Here is a 27,243-nt window from a genome sequence, read left to right on the forward strand (position 1 = left end):
GGCTGGGAAGGTGGCTCAGTGGTAGAGTGCTTGCCTTGCATGCTCAAGGCCCTGGATTCAATTCCTCAGCACCACATAAGCAAAAAGAAAAAAGCCGAAGTGGCGCTGTGGCTCAAGGGGTAGAGCGCTAGCCTTGAGCTGAAGAGCTGAGGGACAGCGCCCAGGCCCAGAGTTCAGGCCCCACAACCGGACCCAAAAAACAAACAAACAAACAAAAAAAATACTCATATATATAATTTCCTTAAGGAAGCATTTCTCAGGATTCTTTTGAAATAAGCTTTTACTATTTTATAATTCTTGGAAGTCAGAGAGCAGTTCTGTTTTAAATTTCTTCCTATTCTCTCTTTATCTAAATTAATTTCCTTAATCTGATTTTTTAAAGTTATCAGCAAATTTTAAAACTAGAGAAAGTATACTTCAGTCCTAAGTATTATAAGTTTTTCCAGTGAAATTAGTAACTAGACAAAGATGCCTGCTATTTATATTTCAAGCCCTAGGATACTAACCCACTTAAAGAAATAAAAATGAAAGCAAAGATTTGGAAAAAATAATACTATCAGTCATATTTGTCTAAAACTTAATAATATCTATGCACTTTAGTTATAACTATACTTACTATTGTAATAGTCCTGTCAAATCAATTATTTCTGTTCTGTTTTATAAGAAAACTGAGTTCAGAGACTATGTTTGAATAACAAAAAGAATGGCTAGTGTGACTGAAGCAAAAATGGAGGAAAAAGAGGGACTGAAAGGAGAAGAAGTCAGAGAAAAAAGCATAAATTGAGCTGGGGGCTAGCTACTCAGCAGGCTGAGTTCTGAGGACTGTGGTTCAAAGCCAGCCCAGGCAGCCCAGGCTGTTAAGACTCTTATCTCCAATTAACCACCAAAAAACTGCAAGGGGAGCTATGGCTCAAAGTGGTAGAGTGCCTTTAGCAAAGCTCAGGGACAGCACCCAGGCCCCGAATTCAAGTCCCATGACCAAAAAAAAAAAGCTTAAATCAGAAAGTCAAAGTAACAATTCAGATTTTATTCTGGTTACAATGGGAAGCCATTAGAGAAGTTTAAGCAAAAGAGACATAAGGTATTAAATATATAGACTAAGAAACCACTGTAGTAGTGGATACAAGAAATGATAATCACTTGAAGAACTAAAACTATAGTAATAGAGGTGAGAAATGGAGGCAATAATGACATAACATTAAAGTGAATTAGTACAAAAAATAAGAATGACTTTCAGATTTTTGGTCTTGTGATAATTTACATGTTAATTTCAACTGGGACACAATGTATCCCTAATTATAATGTTGGCATATATAGAACTGGCAGACTGAGTAAAGCCCACTGACTAAAGAAGTAGCCCTCATCTAATCAGCTGTAAATAAAACAAAAGGCTTAATAAGATGTAACTTCCCCTGAATAATTGCTTTTGTTTGGGATTTCCTCTTCCCTGTCTTCACAGTCAAACTTAAATTTCAGCTTTTCCTGGATCTCAAACTTGCCAGCTTTCAAACAAGAACATATACCATTTGGCTCCTGTGCTTCTCAGGAAGTGGAATTAAATCATTAGCTCTCCTGGGCCTGTGGCTAACTGTAAACCTCAGAAAATTTTCAGTCTCCATAATCACATGAGTAAATTCCTTAGACAGGTAAGCAAGTAATACATAGATAGACAGATACATATATACATACATACATACATATATACACGTATACATACAGACAGACAGACAGACATAGGTAAATTTTCCATTGGTTCTGTTTCTCTGAAAACTGATCATGTAAATATTATAAATTATTTGAATAATATAATTATTTACTGTGAAAAACACAAAGAAAACTACGTAAGAGTGTCATAAAGGAGAAATGCTGTGTATAGTTCTGCTTTGGCTATTAAGTATTAAATGCCTAGGGGACTCTAAAGTAGACATTTCAGTTACACAGTTAGTATACACTTCCCTTTAATTGAAGGTAACCACAAATTTAGACTTGAGAATCATTAACAAAATCTATGCACTGTCCATGAAGTAGCCTCTAGCCACACTGGACTATTTTAGTTGAAATTTAAATACAAATTTCTGATGTTTAATAGTTAAAAAATGATAGTATATTGGCAAATACAGACCTTTATTTTTTCATATCATAGGTTAGGACAACATAGCTCTAAACAAATTCTCAAAAGAGCACCCAGGGCAGAATTCTAGTAGAAGGTGTGCAAACAAAGAAATATGAAAGTTGAAAAATGCAAATGTTTCAAGAAGAAGTATAGGTAGCTGAATTAATTCAAATGTTATTAAGAAACCAAGCTTGGATGAGAATAAACTTACCACTAGCTTTACCAAGATCATTTAAAATGAGCCACTGCAGTATAAAATGGTAGAAACAAATTAAAACAAAGCAAGCTAAGAAGAAATGGATAGAAAAAGCAGAGGATGAAGTTGCAGGAGGAAAGATATTAACTTTTGCTTTTTTTTTTAAATAAGTTTTTATTGTGAAAATACTGTACAGAGGGGTTACAATCACATGAGCAAGCTAATGAGTACATTTCTTATCAAGCATTGTTGCCTCCTCTGTTTTTCCCCTACCAACCCTTCCCTCCCATCTTCACAACTACATTCCCCTCCCGCCCCCATTGTAGAGTAACTAGGGGGGCTGGGAAGGTGGCTCAGTGGTAGAGTGCCTGCCTTGCATGCATGAGGCCCTGGGTTCAATTCCTCAGCATCACATAAGCAGAAAAGGCTGGAAGTAGCACTGTGGCTCAAGTGGTAGAGCACTAGCCTTGATCTGAAGAGCTCAAGGACAGCACTCAGGCCCAGAGTTCAGGCCCCATGACCGGCAAAAAAAAAAAAAAATAGTTAGATATATTTTGTTCATTTGTGACTTTTTTAAGTTAACTGGTTGATTTTAGTTTGACTTTTGGTGTGGAGTCAGCTAATTTTCTCTCAAAGAGAAAAAAGTTTCAAAAATGTCTATTAAGATAAGGTCATTAAACTTGACCACAAGCCCTAAAATGAATATAAGAGGTTACGATCAACGTTGTCAGTTTGAAAGACATGTATTTGCAATACAAACCTTATTTGGATCATAAGTCAGTCAAAAAGAAAAGGCAAATGACACAAGACAGTTGGAAATGTAATAATATTATATTTGATGTTATCATTATAAGAATTCTAGGTAGAATAATGCATTATGTTCATTTATTTTTAAAATATCTATTGCTGTTGTAGATAGGTAACATCTGGAATATACTACAAAATACAGAAATAGGTGAAGGTGGAGGTGGCTCAGTGGTAGACCACTTGCCTTGCATGCATGAGGCCCTGAGTTCGATTCCTCAGCACCACATAAACAAAAAAAAAAAACCAGAAGTGGCGCTGTGGCTCAAGTGGTAGAATGCTAGCCTTGAGCTGAAGAGCTGAGGGACAACGCCCAGGCCCAGAGTTCAGGCCCATGACCGGACCCCCCCCCAAAAAAAAGAAAAGAAATAGGTGAAGGTAAAAATCAAACAAGATGGGGTTGGGACAGTAGCTCAGTAGTAGATTGCTTGCCTTACATACATGAGGCCCTGGGTTCAATTCCTCAGCACCACATAAACAGAAAAGGCCAGGAGTGGTGCTGTGGCTCAAGTGGTAAAGCACTAGCCTTGAGCTGAAGAGCTGAGAGAGAGTGCCCAGGCCCATGAGACTGACCCAAAAAATAAATAAATAAATAAACAAGATGGAATTGTTTAGGTTAGGAAATAGATATATGACAGTTCATTACACTTTTGTATAGTGATAAGTTAAAGCAAGAAAAAAGTGTGTCATATAGAAAGTTGTTAAAATGAAATGTGTACATCTCTAGTTAATTAGAATTCATAATTTTAAGAACCAAAAATCTTTAAAAACATATATGTATACATACAACACATACAGAAGTAGATTGTTATTATGATTTTCCTTTCCAAAAAAAGCCATGGTGTTAGGGAAGGTAAGGGGAACAACAGAATGGTGAGACAAAGGACAAGGAGGAAACCAATACAACAGTGATATTCACAATACAGTTTGTTGGAAATGATCTATACAACTTGAGGGAAGGGAACTGGAGGGGAGGGAAAGTAGGAGAAAAATAAGAAGGGATAACAAGTTTGACAAGAAATATACTTATTACCTTGTGAATAAATTAACAAAAACAACATAAAAAATAAAAATAAAAGCCATGGAGCTATGAAGTTAAAGAAAGCTATTATAACTAGCAAAACAATCAAAAGATGTGTATTATATTTCCCTCTACATAATGTTCTGCATAAAGATAAATTTACTAAATATGACATCTTAATTTAAACAAATGTTTTCATATGATAAAGTTCTAAACAAGTCAGAAAAAACAAGTTAAAAATACCATCCTGTATTCATAACCATTTACATATGCTTTATCATAAGAAAATCTTCATATTTACATTCTCATTTCAATACACCATGCCTCAAAAATACAAAGCTATAAGATACTGTATTTTAGTATTCATATTTACTTTACTATTCATATTTACTTTAAACTTGGAACTTACTATTTCTTTCTGTTCTCTTGGAAAAGAAGAAAATAAGCACTGTTCTTATGCTCCAGATGCTAAAGGGGAAGCAAAATTTAAAACAAACCATCATTACAATAGGTGAATTATTCGGTAGTATAAGACAAAATTAGAATCAAGCATATTGTTTTCTGTTATATATTAAATATTTTAAACCCACTTCTTCCTGCCAGAAGACATCAGAAGTCTACCTGAACTCTTAAAGGAGAAGTTCTCCACTTAAAATCCATTAACGGGCTGGGAAGGTGGCTCAGTGGTAGAGAGCTTGCCTTGCATGCCTGAGGCCCTGGGTTCGATTCCTCAGCACCACATAAGCAGAAAAAAAAGCTGGAAGTGGTGCTGTGGCTCAAGTGGTAGAGTGCTAGCCTTCAGCTGAAGAGCTGAGGGAGAGCACCCAGGCCCAGAGTTCAGGCCCCACAACCGGACCAAAAAAAAAAAAAAAAAAAATCCATTAACTTACTGAGGGTATTTTCAACTGCAAAATTGCCCTTGTGTAGATAAGTACAGTTCTCTACCAAAATCAATGCTTCCATTGTACAAGAGGATTAAAAACAATATTATGGAATCCCCATACTGTACATCAACTCCAAAAGTTTTCTTATATATTCTCATGTATTGTCAATGGACAAGCACATTAGAAATGTAACCACATTATACAATATAATGTTTCCTTACATATTTACCATTGAGTCTTACCTACTTACCAGATAACTGATCTTGGGAAATAATTTTTTTTAAATCTCACCTTCAAATAATAAGGAAAAGAAAATTTACTTAAATACCTCCTTTTAAATATGTTATGAATTTGTTGAATAGAATTCCTTTGTTCAACTACTTAATAATAATTAAAATAGGGACTGGGAAGGTGGCTCAGTGGTAGAGCGCTTGCCTTGCATGCATGAGGCCCTGGGTTCAATTCCTCAGCACCACATAAGCAAAAAGAAAAAAGCCGGAAGTGGCGCTGTGGCTCAAGTAGTAGAGCGCTAGCCTTGAGCTGAAGAGCTGAGGGACAGCACCCAGGCCCAGAGTTCAGGCCCCACGACTGGACCCAAAAATAATAATAATAATAATAATATTTTAGATATTTTTTAAAGATTTTTTTAAAATATTTTATGGGAGATGAGATGGGGGCTCAGCAGTAGAAAGTTTGCCTCACATGCATGAGGCCCTGGGGTCAATTCCTCAGCACCACATAAACAGAAAAAAAGCCAGAAGTGGTGCTGTGGTTCAAGTGGTAGAGTGCTAGCCTTGAGCAAAAGCAGCTCAAGAACACCCAGGCTCTGAGTTCAAGCACAAAAAAAAAAAAAAGATTTTTATGAGAGTAATTCTTTGTTTTTTATTAGTAAGACAGCAAATGATATTTAAAGAATTCAAGAAAACAAAGAATAAACCTAATTATAAGCTTATCAAAGTCATCTCTTAAGTTCAATGTAAATATAACAATATATTTTCCCCATAAAAAATGGCAAAAATACATTGCTCATGATTTTAAATAAAAATACATTGTATCTGGACATAAATTCAGAATATAAGCCTGAAAATTAATTCTTCATTGGAAACTAACATTGGTATTTTGGGGAGTCAATCTGCAAGGCAGTCAGCCAGCAATGCTTATCTCCTCATACAGACCTCTAAGTTTTCTTCTCCCACCAATATTAGTCTATATGACCAATAATACAGGCACAAGTGATAGAATGGCACTTCAAAGTAAAGTTATAAAAGACTGCAGCTTCCATTTACAGCCTCCGCTTTTATTCAGTCTTTCTCTTTGTTTTTTTTTTCTTTTTTTAAATATATAAGTGTCTTTCTCTTTCTTGGGTTACCCACTCTGAAAGAAGCTAGTTGGGATAATATGAGAATAATCAGAGAAGTCTATGGAAATGTTTGTGTGGTAAGGAACAAAGAGCTAGTATAAACACTCAGAAAAAAAAAAAAAAACCTGAAACTTGTTAACAACTGCATACAGATAGGAGCTGAGAAAAAGTATACATATAAATTATATATATAAAATTATACAATACTAAGTCAGACTTCATCTTTTTATTTGGATTCAGAACCCATTTTAGAGGTGGCAAACCAACTGGGTTTGGCAAATTTATGACTTTAGATTATATAAAGAAACATAAGTCCAAAATAGACTTAAAAGACATAGTCTAATAAAAGAAATGAAGTATCTAACAGTAAACTGGAATTGGATAACAGCAGGGCTAGTAAAGGTTCTGCAGTTCTATGAGTGTGTAGATTTAATTAGGCCTTTGGATGATTATCTTAAAGCCAACCACTTATCTACAATTTATATAATAACAATAGCTCTAAACCACTCAGCTAAGCACTCATGAAGTCTCCTGCCTGTGAGCAAGAAGAGTAAAGACATAACAAATATTTGTTGTTTCATGTTAAATTCTAGACAAATTTGTTGCATGGCAATAGCTGGCCACAGCACCACTTCTGGCTTCTTTTCTGTTTATGTGGTGCTGAGCCCATTTTTTTAAGTCTGGTGCTTCATTTTGATACTATGAAAACAACAAATATGATTCCTACATGGTATTTGGACAACTACTTAAGCAGTAAGGATAACCCTAGTCAAGGGAAAGGAAATAAAAAGTTAAACACAGTGTTTATCTTCCTCGAGATCATATATTAATGAAAAATTACATTAAGTTGTCCCCCTTAATTTATATGTTCCAAAAGATACACCAGCCCCACTCTTGCAATGGATCCTTGAAATCACAGATGTACTGAACTCTTTATATACTGTAATTTTTCTTTATATACTGTATTTTTCTTTATATGCTGTATTTTCTTTATATACTGTATTTTTTCTTTATATACTGTAATTTTGTAGCAATGCTCTACAGCATTGCTACATATTACCAGTGTTAATCTTCCTTCCATGGTTTATGCCTTAATATATCACTAATCTTCACTTTGGGGCCATTATTTAAGTAAACAAGAGTTACTTAAATACAAAGACTATGATGCCTCCACAATGGATCTGATAATCAGAAGGACTACTAAGGGTTAGTGAGCAAGTGTACAATGCTCTTGGACAAAGGGATAATTCACATCCTAGGCAGGATGGTTATATTACAGTATTCAGATCAACATGTAGTTTTAAAGTTACAAATTGTTTATTTCTGGAATTTTCCATTCAATATTCCCATTCAATATTATCTGTGTCTAACAACAGGTAACTGAAATATTACTTCTCAGTGGTAAACCCACTGAATTAGATAGCAATCTGAGAGAGAAGATTTAGAAAAAGAGGACAGAGAAAGATGAGACAAAGAGAAGAAATCACAGATATTTCAAGTGGTAGAATGCCTACCTAATGTGGTGAATTTAAATCCTCAGTACTACCAAAAAACAAACAAGGCAAAAAAACCTTAAGAATCTAATTAAAAAATTCAACAGACAAGATATATACAAACTAATTAAACATAAGAAACATCATTAGCTATCAAGAAAATATAAATTAAAACCACAATAAGGCTGGGCACTGGTGGCTCATGCCTACGGTCCTAACTACTCAGGAGACTGAGGTCTGAGAATTATAGTTCAAAGCCAGCAAGGGCAGGAAATCCCATGAGAATCTATCTCCAATTAATCATCAAAAGACCACAAGAGCCCAATGCTGTTGCTCATGCCTATAAGCCTAGCTACTTGGGAGGCTGAGACCTGAGGACAGTGGTTCAAAGCCATCCCAGACAGGAAAGTCCTGAGATACTTATCTTCAATTAATCTCCAGAAAACAGGAAGTGAAGCTATGTTTCAAAGTGGTACAGCACTAACTTCAAGTGAAAAAGCTCAAGGACAAACAGTGCCTAGGCTTTGAGGTCAAGCCCCAGGAACCCCCCGCACACACACACACTACACACACACACACACACACACACTACACACACACACACACACACACACACTACACACACACACACACACACACACACTACACACACACACAGAATAGTTAACAGGAACACACACACACATACACACTATAACTACACACAGAATAGTTAACAGGAACACACACACACACACATACACACTATAACTACACACAGAATAGTTAACAGGAACCAAACAAATCATGCCTATGATCCTAGCTACTTAGAAAGCTGAGATATTGAGATATGAGGATCTGTTTGAATCCAGCCCAGGCAAATAAAACTTGGACACTCCAATTAGCCAGCATAAACACAGAACTAGAGGTGTGGTTCAAGTGGTAGAGTACTAACTGAGAAAAAAAAACAAGCAAGAGCTCAAGTCCAGAGTTTAAGTCCCAATACTAGCACACATAGAAAAACACACACAAGCCGGGCGCTGGTGGCTCACGCCTGTAATCCTAGCTACTCAGGAGGCTGAGATCTGAGGATCACGGTTCAAAGCCAGCCCGGGCAGGAGAGACTGTGAGACTCCTATCTCCAATAAACCACCAGAAAACCGGAAGTGGTGCTGTAGCTCAAGTGGTAGAGCGCTTGCCTTGAGCTGAAGAGCTGAGGGACAGCGCCCAAGCCCAGAGTTCAAGCCCCACGACCAACAAAAAAAAAACAAAAAACATACAATCAAAATAGAAAATAGTGATAATACTAAATTCTTGCAGGGCTGAAAGAAACTAGTTCACTCATTTACACCTTAGGAAAAATGTAAAATGGTATACTTACTCTAAAAAAGTTTATCAATGTCTTAAAAAATTAAACATAGGGGCTGGGAAAGTGGCTCAGTGGTAGAGCGCTTGCCTTGCATGCCTGAGGCCTTAGGTTCGATTCCTCAGCACCACATAAGCAAAAAGAAAAAAAGCCAGAAGTGGCGCTGTGGCTCAAGTGGTAGAGCGGTAGCCTTAAGCTGAAGAGCTGAGGGACAGCGCCCAGGCCCAGAGTTCAGGCCCCACGACCGGACCCAAAAAAAAAAAATTAAACATGCACAGACTTTATGTCTCAGCATCTGTACTTGTAATATATCAGAGAAATGAAACCATTTTCATGCAAAAAACTACATACCAGCACCATCTAAAATAACAAGAAACCAGAAACAATCCAATATCTTTCAGCAGGTAAGTGGCTAAACAAAGTGTGATACATTAATATCACAGAATACTATTCAGCAATAAAAAGGAAGATACTATTAATATACTGTACAATGTGGATGGATCTCACAAATATAATGATGCAGATACAATGACACCCACATGGCCCACTCAGAAGTTCCCTCAAAATGTTTTCCAAACTTCTAGCTGGTCTGAGGAAATATCTAGTACATACTAGTCTATGATCAAAGTCATATCCTTAAAGGTTTAAATTTCTTTCCCATTTTAAGCGGAAAACAAAAAGGAATCAAAAGAAAAAAAATATGGTTGACTTTAGGATGATAAACATTTTGTAACTGATTTCAGAAACTACAAAAAATGAAATGTCTACAAAATTATAATTACTCAAAAATGAGTGAAGTCTTGCCGGGGCACCGGAAACTCACACCTGTAATCCTAGCTACTCAGGAGGCTGAGCTCTGAGGGTCATGGTTCAAAGCCAGGCCAGGAAGGAAAGTCCGTGAGACTCCGTGCAGGGACAGCACCCAGGCCCAGAGTTCAGGCCCCACGACCAACCAAAAAAAAAAAAAAAAAAGAGTGAAGTCTAAAAATCTGCTTATAAAGTTAATCCTAGAATGGGATGGTAAAGTACTTGCCTAGTATGTATAAGGCCCTGAGTCCAACCCCTAGCACCATTGGGGGGAAAAAAAGTTAATGATAGAGATAAAACTAAATGGTTGTTCAAGTAAAACAAAACAAACTAACAAAAAAACAAATAAACCAACTTAGTTCCTGGTGAAGCACACCTTTGGGAGGCAGAGGCCTAAGGCTCATGAGTTCAAGGCCTGCCTGGAGAACAAGAGACCTTATCTCAAAATAAATTTTTAAAAAGAAAAAATTGAATCAACTCCCAAAGTAATGTCAGTATAATGCAGAAATACAAAATTGTTAAGTGTACCTTAGACTTTCCCTATGAAACAGTCTTAAGAATGCTTATGAAATATAATTAGCATTTGGACTACAATTTAAGTTTCATTTATGTTTCAGTAAGAGTTGAAAGGTTAGATAAATATACTAGTGAACATTCAGGTTCTAGAAAAACAATTTGGAATGCCACCAAAGTATTTCCTATTACATGGCAAAGAAAAGATAAAATCTCAAAGCATCTTCTGTGGAGCAGTAATAATTTACAAAAGGACTATTTTGGAATAGTCCTTTTTGGAATATAATAAATGCTTAGTCCATGGGCTGGGAAGGTGGTTCAGTGTAGAGCGCTTGCCTTGCATGCCTGAGGCCCTGGGTTCGATTCCTCAGCACCACATAAGCAAAAAGAAAAAAGCCGGAAGTGGCACTGTGGCTCAAGTGGTAGAGTGCTAGCCTTGAGCTGAAGAGTTGAGGGACAGTGCCCAGGCCCAAATAAATAAAAAAAAAATGCTCAGTCCTGATCCATGACCTCTCTAGTAAATGCATTTAGGAAATGGGAATATATAGACAGCTGTCACATTTTAAAAATATCAGCCAGATTTCTAAGCTGTAAAATCAATGTAAACTGTGAAGAATAAAGCAATGCATTTTATCACTCTCTCTGCCTCTAACACTTTAATCCTAGTCATGTACTTATTTTCCAAAGATTTGTTGGATAACTGGTCTACGACTTCAAAAATATATAGCTTACTGAAATGAAAGTTGCAATAGCTGAGAACAAAGTCACAAGTGTAAATAAGGCAAATTGAGAAATTGCTACAGCTTAACAAGTCAAGAAATACTAGATGCAGGTGACAAAAAATAGAAGGACACAGTAAGGTCAAAAAGCTCGAGGAATTATACATTTAAGGAAACAAAATTTTTCTTTTTCCCCTCAAGTAAATCATATTCTCATCAGGTTCATAGTATTTTCTGCTCTATTCTTGAAAGATCTTCCATCAACTCCTGATACAAAGGATACGAAGAATGAACAGAAACAAAAATTTCAAATGCTGCCAAAAACATATGGAATGAAATACCTAATTTAAAAAACCATCAACTAGAGAGGATTGCCATTATTATTTTGAGGATTCTTTCATACAATATCTCATCTCTGTTTATATAAATGCCATTAAATACTGTATATATAATTTTCATCAATTCCAACTTTTGCCACACTGGTTCTTCCTTAATCTTTACTTCTCAATTCATAACTTTCTCAAAAGAGGTCTTCTAGGAGGAACCTAAAGTAGCCTCTTTTATGACATCATCTATTGAAAAAAAAAAAACTAAAACTGTTTTCTTGTATCTACTTCTTTGTGTTTCTAATCCCAAGTTCCATGACAGTAAAATTTATTGTACATTGTTCTTTTAAGTCATTCAAAATATTGTTACATTCAAGATACATTGTTACAGAAAATCCCTCACCCTCTCAAAAGCCACTTCAGCCTTCTCCCTCTTAGGAAGCAGAGTGGCCTACCAGCTCGCCCTAACCAAGTCTGTACAGGGAAGAGACAACACTGCTTTCATGTACATGATGTATATGAAACTTCTTAAATCCCCTTAATACTATTTTTTTGTTTTCTTTTGAATGGGCAGTCATGGTGACCCTTTTTATTCCTCCCCCAACATGACATATATGAAGAAAGGCTTTAAATCTCCCTGGAAATGGATTGAGGTGTGACAGTGACTGGAACTCCCCTGTGCACAAACTTGAGATCACTTCAATAAAAATGTACACCTTGAAAAAAAACTCATATGAATACTTTCCCTATCATCAGTATCTAGGCCAATATTTAGGCACCAATTGCAGGTGCCTAATCATAATCATTTAAAAGATTAGGGCTTATTCTTAATATTTATAAGCTACAAAAGCTTAAATCTCTCTCATTCAAATTTTTTTTATTGTGAAAATACTGTACAGAGGGGTTACAATCACATGGGCAAGATAATGAGTACATTTCTTATCAAGCATTGTAGCCTCCTCCTTTGTTTCCCCTTCCCATCCCTTCCTATCCTTCCCCGCCCCCCCCATTCAAGTTTTTATCCTAAGCTCCATACTTCTACTTAACCATTCATTTGACTGATAAATATGGAAAATGCATGAGTATTTTACTCTCAGTGGGTCACTAAACCTGCTCATGTTGTTCCTTCTCTATTTAAATGAATGTATGAATATTCTAAGCCATAAACTTGAGCTTGATCCTTAATATGATTCCTCCTCCTCACCCTATTTAACCAATCACCAAAAGCCTCTCCATATTACATCAATTCTACCTCCTAAATCTCTTCATTCTATCCACTTCATTCATTTCACTTGTTCCTCTTAAACCCCAGCATTCCATATCACAGTTAATCATTTTTCTCATCAACTACACTAACCTCCTTACTTCCTGCTCTCTATATCCAATCTTATTCCCCCCCACCTCTAATTTATTCTCATTCTGTTCCCTTAGTGGCCCCAATGGCTTCCCATAATTTTAGAATAAAGTCTAAAATCTTTACCATTGACCAACATCCACATAAAACATCATTAGCCTAGTTACCAGGACTCTTAACTTTTTAAATCCACCATGTTCTAGCCTATCTTAGGGCCTCTGAGTATGCTGTTTCTTTGGCCTAAAATACTCGGTCATGTCACACAACTGTAGATAACTTATTCTGCAGACACTTATTCTACAAACACTTTTTCAGGGATCTATAAAAAATAGAATTTTAAAGATATATTTCCTCTAGTCTCAAAGGGATTCCTGGCTTACAGTTATCTAGATATTGGAAGGAAAGTTGAAGATCTAATTAGTTATTAGATCTTATTAGTTATTATTGATTCTAAGATAAGATTCTCCTCGATTGTTTTGGAAAGTATAATATAACCACATAACCTCTTACAAAGCAGAACTTTCTACTAGTCAAGGGCAAAGTAAGTCAGAGAGTTGCAGAAGTTAGCCAACAAACCTAAGGGTGAGGCAGATTCCCCAGATTCCAGAACATGGGCCAGCTGATTCTTGATTTAAGCAGCAAACTAGTCAAGCTGCCTATACTTCCAGCCTTCAGAATTCTAATATAATGTATGTTGTTTTAAGCTGCGTAAGTTTTAGCAGCAATGAAAAACGACCATCAAGGCTCTCCTTTGACCCCTTGCCTCACCCCAGACTGGGTTATGGTCCCTGTTAAATGCTCCCATAGCATTCTGTTCTTCCAATGACAGGACAGTCATCATATTTATTGCTTAATGTAGGTAGTCTAAGATCTCCAGACAGTGATTTTGTGTTTTTGGGTACTATACCCACCATAATGCAATATGTACAAAATTGATAACCATAAATGCCAAATGAATAAGCTTTTGTTCAATTGTCTACCAAAATTCTCAAGTCATGAGATGCCTCCTATAAAGTGCTAAATTACAAAATACTTAAGGATCAACTGCCTATTGCAGTGACTAAAAAAGGGAAAACAAGAAACTTGCGATGAATACATATTCAGAACCATTTGCATAGTTATTTTGGTTTTACAAACTCTCCCCCACTTATTACTTCTCCCTACTCCAAGACAAAACCTTTAGGATATCATGGCCACCTACTAGAGACTAACAAAACATTGCAATATAAAACTGTCATTATTAACACTAGGTGACACTTTTAGGTATATTGGAATCCAAATAAAGCTATAAAAGAATTTCTCCCCCTTTGTAGAGTATTTTCACAATAAAAAAACTTAATTAAAAAAAAAGAATTTCTTTAACTTTAAAAAATGCTTTCTTCAAGCTGCAAAAGTAAATCATATTTCTTCAATCTTAGATATTACTATTTCATAATAAAAAAGACTGAATATATTAAACCTATCTGGTCAGAAAAGGAAAACATCAGTAAGAAGAATAATTTACTTACATCAATGGAAAAGCAAAAAATGGAAGTGTCATGGCAAGTCTTGCTGTAAATTCATCAGGTAGATACCACAAGTACACAATTAAGCATGTAAACAGATATAGAACTGAAGAGTAGAGAATTAATCTTCCAACCCATAATTTTTGTAATCTCTGATTTTTTTCCCTAAATTCTTCCAATGCTTGAATTTCCTGTTAAAGAGAAAATTATCCCACATTATAAATCTCAAATTTCGGTAAAATTTAAAAAGTTAAAAAATGTTTTTTTGCATGACGGAAAAGCAATTGTAGAATTATTTAAAAGTCAATAAAATGTAATATATTAATATTTTAAAACAATATAAAATGAAAAGGAAGCTAAAAATGAAGCCAAAATTTTATAATGCCTACTCTAGCAAAACACTTTTTTAAAACAAAAATTACTCTTTGCTATCAAATTGGCAAAGATTAGCAAAATGAAATTGACATGAGGAAATATTTATTGGGTCAATCAAGTAATGTTTCATATATATGGCCTTTCAAAACTCTGGCAATTAAAAAAATTATTGGATGCCAGTGGCTCACACCTATAATCCTAGCTATTCAATAGGCTAAGATCTAAAGATTGCAGTTCAAAGCCAGTCCAAGCAGGGAAGTCCTGCAAACGCTAATCTCCAATTAAGCACCAAAAAGGCCAGAAGTGGAGCTGTGGCTAAAGTGATAGAGCACTAGCAAAATAAATAAATAATAAAAAAGCTCAAAGAAAACACCCAGGCATAAGTTCAAGTCCCAGGATCAACACACAAAAAATAAGCAACCTGTACTGCATCTCTTTCAGTCTCTTAACCACATCTCAGGAAAATAAAAGGGAACACTTTTTATAATAATAGGAAATACAAAAAGCTGTAAATGTTCTACAGACTGATAAAAATTGTTACACAATACCCTATAACCTTCTGTATGCTATCAGTTACACTGACTTATGCCACACTGTGTTAGTGTCTGCCTGGGAGAACAGCCCCTTCCCCCTTCTTCTTCACCTTCCTGAAACCAGTAATCACCTGTGAATCTGCATAGGGCCCCAAGCTCTGAGATCACTTCCGCATCCGCTGTGGTCCCACCTCTTGCCTTTCCCTAAATAATCAGGCTCAACAGGAATCCCCTCCTCTTTCTCTCTTTTTCTCATTTTCCTTCCCTCTGTCTCTGCATGCTTCCATCTTCTGTGGGCTGGCAGTTGCTCTCCCCTCAATAAATTCTTTTCTGCCTAACCCATGTGGTGGGTTTCCTTTCCTGCAAACCTTACACACTGTAGGTCTGTTTTCGTTCTGAGGGTCTATTATTTGATAGACTTCTTAAACCACTGATAGACTGGATTTTTGTTAAGATCAGGTAACAATAAAGTTCTCACGTATATTTCTATATCAACTCTAAATTCCCATATTACATCTGTTCATTAAAATAATGATTACTAAAATATTAACACACAAAATGAATTAAAATATCTGAGCCAAAAACATACCTTATCTATACTTTCTAGAACTTCTACAGTTGAAGGTTTTGCCTGTTATAGAAATAGAAATAAGATTTAAACTTGTTGCTGCAAACTTAGAAATATTTTAATTTATATAATCATAAAAAATTTCAATTCAAAATAAATTTTTATCAAATGTTGTCAAACTATATATTTCTATTTTTAACTGCAGATTTAATTACAAATGGAATGACACAGACTTAAAACATAAGCTTTTTTCTACTTGACTTTATTCTTAGGATTTTATTACCCTTTTGCCATTCTTTGTTTTTGTTTTCTTTGTGCCAGTGCTTGAACTTAGGATATCTCACTCTCCCTGAACTTGCATGCTTATAAAGGGCACTCTACCACTTGAGCCAGGCCTTCAATCAACATTTTGTTATTTAATTAGAGATGGAGTCTTGCAGACTTTTCTGCCCAGGCTGGGTTCAAACCTCAATCCTTCAGGTCTCAGCCTCTTAAGGAGCTAGGATAACAGGTATGAGTCATCAATGGCCAGGTTAACTTTTACCATTCTCAGTCTCAAGAAAACATACTTTATAGGCAGAAACTAATTTTGCTCGGAGAAAAATTTTGAGACGAATATTTTAAAAGAATTTGCATATAAAATATTCATGGACTAAGTATGGTCTGAGTCAGTATTGCCTTGGAGACAAAAATCAATAGACTATCTTTATTCTAGATTCCTAAAATATGTTATTTTTTATGAATATCAAGATTTTTAAGGTACATTTAAGAACATTATGGCATAGCTCATTTGCAAAAGGTAATTTTATACCACCTAGAATAAACATTAGCCAAAACAGCTCATAACAAGTGAAAAAATATTGACCAATTATATACTCAACAATACAAATAAGGCTAGACATGGTGTCTCACGCATGTAATCCCATGTACATAAGAGACATAGGTAGGTAGATAGGAAGGTTCCAATCTCAGGCCAGCCAAAGAAAGACCCTATTTGAAAAGTAACTAAAGCAAAAATGGCTAGAAAGCATAGAGCCCTTGCATAGCAAGCACATGGCTCTGAATTTGAACCCCAAAAATGATAGCAAAAGGAAAAACTAAAAATCTAAGACTGTAAAAAATATCAACTCATTATAGCTCCTTTAAGAGTTGTTAACAAGCCAGGCACTGGTAGCTCATGCCTGTAATCCTAGCTACTCAGAAGGCTGAGATCTGAGGATCATGGTTCAAAGCCAACCTGGGCAGGAAAGTATGTGAGACTCTTATCTCCAATAAACCACTCAGAAAACCAGAAGAGGTCTATGGCTCAAGTGGTAGAGCACTCACCTTGAGCTTAAGAGCTGAGGATAGTACCCAGGCACAGAGTTCAAGCCCCAACCGACAAAAAGGAAAAAAAAAATTGGGGATCATCTTATTCATGTCTGGCATCAAGACAACTGATCTCATACAAGTAGAAAGTAAAATGGTAGTCAAGGGTTGGTGCCTCACACTTGTAATGCTATTGATGCATACCAGCTGAGACAGCAAAGGTCCTGAGACTCACCTGCAATTAACTACAAAGAAAGCTAAAGGTGGTGCTGTGACTGCAGTGGTAGAGAGCCAACCTTCAGAAAAAATGCTAAGAGACAGCAGCCAGATCTTGAGTTCAAGTCCCCATACCACCACAAAAGAAAAAAAATGGTGGCTACCAGAATCTAGCAAAATTGAGTATGGCAGTTGTTGGGTTGGAAAATCAAAAAATACAGACCATAGGAGAAGTTCAACAGATCATTATATATACAGTTCTTATACAACATAGTAGCTATAACTAATGATGCACTGTATTTTTTATTGTTGTTGTTATTGTTAGTCATGGGGCTTGAACTCAGGGCCTGGGCACTGTCCTTAAGCTTTCTCCACTCAAGGCTAACACTCTACCACTCTGAGCCACAGCTCTACTTACAAGTTTTCTGGTGGTATATTGGAGATAAGAGTCTCACAGACTTTCCTACCCAGGCTGGCTTCAAACCACAACCCTTAGACCTCAGTCTCCTGAGTCCCTAGGATTAGAGGTATAAGCCACCAGCACCTGGCGAAATACTGTATTTTTGACAAATGCTAAGAGAGTGTACGTTAAGTGTTCTCACCGTAAAAATGACAACTAAGTGATGTAACAAATATGAAATTATCTAGGTTTTACCATTCCACTTAAAAACCTCATATTATATACCATAAATACATTCAATGTTATCTGTTGACAAAAAATAAAGGAAATTAATACAATACCAATCTAAAATATGGATTATTTGATTAACAGCAAAAACTAAATTATGTACCAAGTAATGCTAGATTCCATTATTATGGTAATAAGGAGTTAAGAGATAAGTAGGTATCTCTTCTTATTTTACAGGAGAGTATAAATCAATATAATTTGCATTCTCTAGTTCTGGGCTTATCTAATATAATTACACTAATTTCTAATTTTGCTTAATATATAATTCCTAAAAGCATATTTAGTATGAATTCAGTAAATATCTGTGATTCTCTTTAAGAAAAAGATATAATCTGTTAAAAACATAAGTATGGCCAGTTCCCAGTAGGCTCATACTAGTTTCTCAAGAGGCTGAGATAAGAGGATCTCCATTCCAAGCCAATGGGACAGAAAATGCAGATGGAGCCCTACAGTTTCCATCTCCAGTTAATCAGCAAAAAACGAAGGAACAAGATGAGGCCATGAGTTCAAGCTATAAGTAGTGCATAGAACACTTAATTTCAATCACCTTTGAAAAAAGTTTGAAATTTTGGTAGTATGACAAAAAAATTAAAATAATCATTTGCACACATATAAATATAGAAATAAAAATATATAACTCAAAGTAAAATAATTCTATTAAAAAGATATTGGAGCATCAGTGGCTCATTGCAGTAACCCTAACTATTCAGGAGACTTAAGATCTAAGGATCTCAGTTTGAAGCCAGCCCAGGCAAAAATGTCCATGAGACTCCTTATTTCCAATTAACCATCAAAAGGATGAAGGCAGAGGCTGGGAAGGTGGCTCAGTGGTAGAGTTCTTGCCTCGCATGCATGAGGCTCCAGCACCTCAATTCCTCAGCACCACATAAACAGAAAAGGCTGGAAGTGGTGCTGTGGCTCAAGTGGTAGAACACTAGCCTTGAGCTGAAGAGCTGAGGGACAGCACCCAGGCCCAGAGTTCAAGAGCCATGACCAACAAAAATAAATAAATAAATAAATAAATAGCAAAAAAGGTAAGGGACAACACATCTAGTCTGATTTCAAATCCTAGTAATGTCATGTATACACACACACACACACACATACACACACACTACTTTAAGTAGTACTACAATAATATCCAAAGTAAAAAGTAGTTTTGATAGAAAAATGAAAAATGAAAAAATTAAAGAGAAATTAATAGATATCAAACTACAATAACAACAATAACCACAAAAAAGACTATACTACAAAGGAGACTTTTACAAAAAGCTTTATGTAACATGTTTATGTTAAGCTTAAGAATTCCAATGATATAAGAGTATTCCTTACCCTCCATCGAGAAAATAATCCTCCCATCTTTTATTTGTAGAAACTTGGCACAAGGATATAAATCATCAGTTGTTCAAAGAAAGTCACAGCTAGAAATAAAGTATTGAAAAAATTAATCTCCCAGTAAAATTTCTACATTGTAATCTACCTTAAAATACTTTAAAATATTAATTTCATTGGACTCCACTTACATGGAATTTGAATTAAGATAATCATTGGGATGGAGTCCACCTTTTTACACTCCTCTCTTTATCTTTAAAATAAAATTGAAAAGGCTTTTTAAATGACAAAGAATATAGGCTTCTAAATGTTTTCCTATGTGTCCTTGCAACATAACTTTTACTATGCTACTTTCATTATACATACTTCAAACAATTTCTGTCATTCTACCATCTCCTATCTAACCTAGTTATCTGGAATGAGGAGAGTTCTATAATGCTCAGAATAACATCATCTTATACGGAGCCTTAGACAGCCAACTGGATAGTAAGTAGGAAAAAAAAAACCACATTATTTAATGAACATATTATTTAATAACTTTGAGTCTTTATTTTTGTAAATTAAGAGTTAATATCAACACTTTCTCACAGAATAGACTTTAGTATTACTAGTTTATAGATAAAGAAGCTTAATAAAAAGATATTTAGTGATCTACCCAATAGTATGGAAGATATTTGGCCTTGAGCCTTTCTACCTTCAGGCTCCTAATCCCTATCAAACACTACTATGCTCAACACTCCAAATTGTCTAAGTTTCTCAAGCTAGTTGATCTCCAAGTCAACTAGCTAATTGTGTATCATTCTTTTGTTTATCCATGTTTCTCAAATGTTTTATATAGATTAAGCAATGTTGTATGCTAGGTCATTTTATCAGTCAATACTACATAAATGTTGATCTTCTGTACTTCAAATGACAAAAGTATACTTTCAAACTAATCTATTTTTGCCAAGTTACAGGTATATACTTACCATTTTGTGAAACTGTTTCATTTATACACACACACACTTATTGATGGCATATTTCTCATATTTTTAGCCATAAATATAATCATTAAATAATATCAGTATTAAGAACTACAACACTATTAATATATTGGAATTAGTATAAGGAATAGCTAGCTTAAGAGTTTCTTTGAAATTAAAAAGCCTAGTCATAAAATATTTATAATCTAGTCTGAAACACACTGAGGTTTATAAATATTTTGTTTTTGGTAACATTAGAGTTTGAACTCAATGCCTTACATTGGTTACATTAAAGTGCTCTATCACTTGAGCCATACCTCCTTGTTTTGCTTTTGTTATTTTTCAGACAAGAACCTACACTTTTTCCAGGATTGGCTTCAGACCATGATTCTCCCATCTCTGACTCCCAGGTACCTGGGATTATTACAGACATGAACTGCCATACCAGGCTTGTTCTTGAGATACCATTTTTTCCAGATTGACCTTGAAACACAATCTCTGCCTCCCAAGTAGCTGGCATGAGCCACAAAACCTAGCAATATAACAAACATCATAAGCCACATTTCAGTTGCAAAGTAAATGTTATTAATCCAGCATTAACTCAGTATTTCAATTCCTAAAATAGTTGTAGGGTATCCAGGAACTCTAAAGAACAAAAATATAAATTTCTAGTCACAATATTAAGTAAATCTCAAATCCTTAAAGATGCTAAAAATAATCACCAAGAAAGGTCTGGAGATTCAGATGAACCATTTAACTTGGTATTCTCGAAGTTTGTATTATCCCACTATTTGTGATCTAATGCATAGTATCTAGTAGAATATTTCATACACACAGCCTGCATATTTTCATGTGTAAGAGAACTTATATTTTTCCAAGTCAAGTTTTTGGCTATCACACCCTGAGACTGTGAATTTATCTGTTTGTTTCTTTGGGCTTAACCCAGGATGGTCTCAACTCAAGGAGTACTCAGGCTTAGACACCTGAGTACTAAGATTATAGGTTTGGGCCACCACTTCCAGCTTATCTTGGCAAGCTTAAATTTTTAATATTTAAAATTAATCACTATATCATTGGGTAAACTGGTCCCCAAGACAAATGTTTTATGTGAATTTTATCATTTGGATACTATGCCTCCAGATTACCAATGATGATTCTCAAATGGAATTTAAGAACTATGCCAACTATTACATTTAAGTAGCAGGAACAGATAAAGCCTTTTAGTGGTTTTGTTTGTTTTCTTTCCAGTACCAGAGACTAAACTCAAAGCCTCGACTATCTTTTTTTAATTGTAAAGATGCTGTACATAGAGGTTACAGTTACCTGAGTAATGAGTACATTTCTTATCGAGCAATTACCCCCTCCTTTGTTATTCTCTCCCTATCCCTTCCTTCCCCCACCATCCCCATTTTCCCCCTGCCCGCCGCACCCCAGAAAGTTGTAAAGTTTGATTCCAACAGTGTCTTGTGTCATTGGTGCAATAGATCATCCTGTGTCTTTGTTTCAGCATTGTTATTCCCCTCCCCCTCCCTAAATTAGATAAATGTATATACAAGATGCAGAGTACCAAAATCAAGTACAGTGACAACAGGGGATATACCATAGGGGGAATAACATACAAAGGAAACAAAAAAAAAATCAGAGTACATTAAAAACAACAACAAAGACTTGTGTCCATATCTTGGGGTTCATTTCACTTATTATGGTCATAAGTGCATAGCTTTTGAGTTTTTCTACTCATCTTATAAAATTATCCTAGACGTATACTAATTATTGCAAATGAGGGAAACCATGCATTTCTTTGGGTCTGGCTTACTTCACTTAATATGATTTTTTTCCAAGTCTTTCTATTTCCTAACAAATGGGGTGGTGTCATTCTTTCAGATGGAAGCATAGAATTCATACACACACACACACACACACACACATATACACACACATACACACACACACACACACACACACACACAATGTTGTCTTGATCCATTCATCTACTGAGGGCCATCTGGGTTGGTTCCATCTCTTAGCTATAGTCAATAATGCTGCAATGAACATAGTTGTGCTGGTAGCTTTAATATGGCCTTGTTTGTAATCATTTGAGTACATTAATCATTTGAGTGGAATGCTAGGTCCTAGGGAAGCTCTATGTGGAGTCTTTTGAGGAACTTCCAAACTGCTTTACAAAATGGTTGAACAAGTTTACACTCCCACCAACAGTGCAGTAGGGTTCCCTTTTGGCCACATCCCATCCAGCATCTGTTGTTAATAGATTTATTGATTATAGCCATTCTAACTGGAGTGAGGTAGAATCTCAATGTTGTTTTGACTTGTATTTTTTTAATGTCCAGAGAAGTGGAGCATTTCTTCATGTATCTATTGGCCATTCTTATTTCCTTTTCAGAGAAGTCTCTCTTTAAGTCTTTAGCCCATGTATTAGTGAGGCGGTTGTTTCTTTGAGGATTTGTTGTTTGTTTGGGTTTTTTTGGGGGGGGAGTTAATTTTTTGAGTTCTAAGTGTATTTTAGATATGAGAGGGCCTTTACTTTTGGTTGGCATTTTCAAACTCAAAGCTGATGCTCTACCATTTAAGCCATATCTCTACTCTGGCTTTCTGTGGTTAATTAGAGATAAGAGTCTCATAAACTTTTCTGTCCACACTAGCTTTCAACAGTGATCAGAACTCAGCCTCCTGAGTAGCTAGGATTACAGGCATGTGCCACCAGGACCCAGAAGCATCTTAGTTTTGATTTAAAAAAAAAACTGACATATTTCCCAACTTAAAGGCAGAAATTAAGGGTGCTTTTCATAATTTAGGTGGGAATACTTATAAATATATAAACGTATCTCTGACTCAAATAGCAAACAGGATAAAATGGAAAGTGAGCTATAAACACAAGAGTCAGCATTAATACAATGTCATCCTATAGTCCAAATTCTTTATTAGACTAAATTTAAATGCTTAAATCTGCATTAAAGAAATGCTAAATTATTCACTAAAATCATGTAACTCCAGCTAAAAGAACTGGCACTAGAAGTTGGAAACATAGCCTTTATTTTACCATGTATCACTTTTTTAAATGAATATCTGAAATATATGTATATTTATTGTGATTAACACTAATTTTGACATCAATTATTTGCATGGAGAATGTTTTGGTATTAAAAAAAAATAGTTAAACCTCCAAGTTCCCTGTAACAGGGTATTTTGCTTTTAAATTTGTCCTCTAAAACATTAGAATGACAGTCATTAAATGCTATTTGTATGCTTTAATATTCACAATCAAAGAAATATCCAACTTTGTTGTTGTAGTGACTTCTCTATCAAATTCTAGTATGAAAGGAGTTGATTTACTATAATCCACATGGATAGGTAATTCAAAACAGACATAAAAGCACAACAAAATTAAATAAATAGATTCTATAGCTTTAGTTTCATAGTTCTATTTTCAACCACTGGCTCCCCTTTCTATCTAACCATGTAATTCCAATTTTAGTGGCCCATCTCTTACTATGAAATTACAAATTATATAACCTTTCTGTTCATAACTTCATTTGCAAAAGTGATAGTTAAAAGTCCTCTTAAATGTTGAAAGGTTTAAATGTTTCATTGCTGAAATATTGCCATTTTCTAATCTCTGTTTTCTTTCAAACATTGAAAATACCTAGAAACCAAATAACCCCAACATTTCTTTCTGAAGCATAAAATTCGTTTGCCTTTGAATGAGCAAGTGGCTCATCCTCAAGTGGCTTCCACAAACATGTAAGGTCTCTTTCCACTCTGCTATTACAATGGGACTCACATGACCTTAAGAGCTGGGTATATTCTAATGTGTTTATAATGAACAATAATGTCCACTTGAATGCTACCCATTAAATGCTATTCACACTCAGGTCTGAGCATCAGAAATTAAAAGCACAGTTGGGCACTGGTGGCTCATGCCTGTAATCCTAGCTAAAATAGTTGAGGGACAGCACTCAGGTCCATGAGTTCAAGCACCAGGAGCAGCACAGAAGAAAAAGGAGAACGAAGGAGAAGAAAGAAGGAAGAAGCAAGAAGGAAGGAGAGGAGGAGGAGCAGCAGCAGCAGCAGCAGGAGGCAGTGGCAGAGGGAAGGGGAAAAGGAAGGAAGGAAGGAAGGAAGGAAGGAAGAGAGGGAGGGAGGAAGAGAGGGAGGGAGGGAGGAAGGGGAGGGAGGGAGGGAGGGAGAGAAAAAATTAAAAGCTTAAGTATTTTCTTAAATTTTTAGCCCACCTAAAACCACACTGAAGCAAGTAAGTCAAGTTGATCTGAATTCAAAACATAGCTCAACCACATACTTGCTACATAATCTTGGCTACATTAAACTTTCTAAGCCTCAGTCTATAAAAAGTGGTAATTGATAATTTGGATTAAATTCAGATTGCTTGGATTAAATGAAATTATCATTTGGCACAGTGTGCAACAGATAATACATGCTTAATAAATTGTAGACACTGTTGTTGCTATCACCAGAAAACCCAAGTAGTACTTAAATAAGCGTATTTCTTTAACTGCTTGTAAAAGATCTACATCATAATTTAAATTTTTAAAGCTATACTTTGTGTTTTTTTCTGATACTTTATTGATCTCATTTATGCTAGCATGAAAAAATATAGCAAAATATTCTGCAGATACTTACATTAAAAATAACCCTGTGATAGACAATTTGCTCCAGGAAAGTTAGAATGAACTTGTGACTTTAAATGAGCATCATTATTCCACAATACTGTGAAATTTGGGAAATTATGTAATCACTTAATCACAATTTAAAAAAAAAAAGAACCTCGGGCAAGGTAGGGAGGGAAGGGATGGATGGTAGGGGAAAAACAATGGAGGGGGTAACAATGCTCAATAGGAAGTGTACTCATTACCTAGCTCATGTAACTGTAACCCTCTGTATAGTATCTTTACAATAAAAAAAAATTTAAAAAAATAACCCTGTAGGTGTTTGGAAGGGAAGCTTAGTTTTATGTTTAATTTGTTAGGTTCCAAACTTAAACAAATCAGCCTTAACAGCTCCTTCAAAATAATATCACACTGTACAATTTAAGATTAACAGCAATTACTTGTAAAATTCTTAGTATTCAATGTCATAGTTGAGAAGACCCATTCAGAAATATCCCAAACCACATGTATTGCCCCAAAATAAAAGCAGCACACTTCTAAAGGCATACTTAATGTGTGATAATGAAGTGCTTGCTTTCAAAGTCAGTTTTCAAATGAAATAAATACTACCCAAAAACGACTAGTTCTACATTTAATATAGACTTTTTATATTTCATATAGAATCTTTCATCCTTTTGGTAGCCATCTAACTTTTCTTACATTCTTTGAAGTTAATACATATTATATAAATACATGAAGTGCATTACTATAAGCAGTGAACAGGGAAATTCAAAATTCTAAGTTTAAACGCACCATTCTTGTATTACCTGGCCCTAAGTAAACACCATGGGCACTGCTGGGGACTAGGGAATAGCCTTCCTTGCCAGTCTAAACATGCGCCTGAAACTAGTGTGTTACATCCATCATACTCTCTGTTGAACAGTCAATTGTGTCGATAATGCGATCCAGGTCACAGAAAAAGGACAAAATAGTAGACTAAGGCCCACAAACTAGAAGCCAAGAGGGAAGAGCGGAACATGGAAAACTCAGTGAGTCACACAGAGGTCTTGCTAAGTACTGTTGAGAGAACAATTAGCAACACTGAGTCACCAATCCCAGCTCACTCTCGGCCGGCCCGCACACCCAGTATTAAAGAATTAAAGCAGAGACCGTAGTTGAGATTTGTTTTTCTCCTAGCCAGCCTTCTCCCGCGGACCACGGTCTCCGCACAAACAAGGACCACGGGCGTAGAGCAGCTTCCCGGGGCAGGGACCCACGCCCACTCGCGGGCTGAGCAGCGTGACACTGACAGTTTTCGGGCCCCCTTCCGACCTCTCACACTCGGGGCACCACAGCACACCTCGAGCACGCAAGGGGGCGAGGGCAGCGCAAGATGGGCCAGTTTAGGACCAATTCTTGCTCTTCTCCACACCCGTGGGCCAACAGGCGAAGATCAAATCAGTCACTACCCGGAGCCTCTTAAAAGGGAGCTTTGAAGAGTCAGAACTGGCTCCGGACCAAGCCGGCCCCGCCCCGGCCCCGGCCCCGGCCCCGGCCCCGGCGCCGGGGAGCCGAGGTGGGGACAGGAGACTGCAGGTCGGCGCCCACCGCTGCGGGAGTCTAACAGGCGCCGCCGCAGGGCACCTAGGCCACTCAGCTAGGGAGTAGGCACTCGGGAAGCTGGCAGAGCCCAGCGCGCCGTCCCCACCGCGGAGCCCTCCCGACCTCCGCCCGGAGAGCTCTACCTGCGAGAAGCGGGCACTGCCCGGCCGCGTCGTCAACCCCTGCCGGCCTCGGCGGCAGGCCGCACAGCTCGCTTCACCTCAGAAGCAGACAGCAGCGGCCACTGACAGAGGGCCCGGCCTGGCCAATTCCTTCCCATCAAACCCCGCGCCCCTGTCGCCAGCCAACCAGCGCCGCAGCCGACGCGCGCCGCTCCCTGGTCACGTGACGGGGCGGGGACGGGCCGGCGGTTGGGACGGGGGAGCTCCGCGTTTCTCCCGGGGAGCTTAGGCCCTGTTGGGTACTCAGCTCGTTGTCGGGTCGCGGGGGTGGACCACTATGATTAGGACTCTTACCAAGGCCGTCTTTCTTACTCTTCCTCGACCTTGTTTCCTTTTAAAACTTCTTCCAAGTCTCATCGTAGACAGACCCTGACATGGATCTTGGTGGTCCCGCGCTGTGGCTAGAGGGGACAGG

At 36.7% G+C, this 27,243-nt stretch overlaps 1 protein-coding gene across 1 annotated transcript in view; it reads right to left on the reverse strand.

The window, feature by feature from the left end:
* Positions 1–26,926, reverse strand: part of Kiaa1715 (KIAA1715 ortholog) — a 65,432-nt gene extending 38,506 nt beyond the window's left edge. Inside the window, 6 exon segments of the mRNA XM_013027472.1 lie at positions 4,544–4,602; positions 14,444–14,631; positions 15,938–15,979; positions 16,261–16,265; positions 19,461–19,549; positions 26,790–26,926. Of these exon segments, the coding sequence (XP_012882926.1) occupies positions 4,544–4,602; positions 14,444–14,631; positions 15,938–15,979; positions 16,261–16,265; positions 19,461–19,549; positions 26,790–26,926 (520 nt within the window).
* Between the last annotated feature and the right edge of the window lie 317 nt (positions 26,927–27,243).

This window comes from Dipodomys ordii, unplaced genomic scaffold, assembly GCF_000151885.1.
Source record: "Dipodomys ordii isolate 6190 unplaced genomic scaffold, Dord_2.0 Scaffold5, whole genome shotgun sequence".
NCBI lineage: Eukaryota > Metazoa > Chordata > Mammalia > Rodentia > Heteromyidae > Dipodomys > Dipodomys ordii.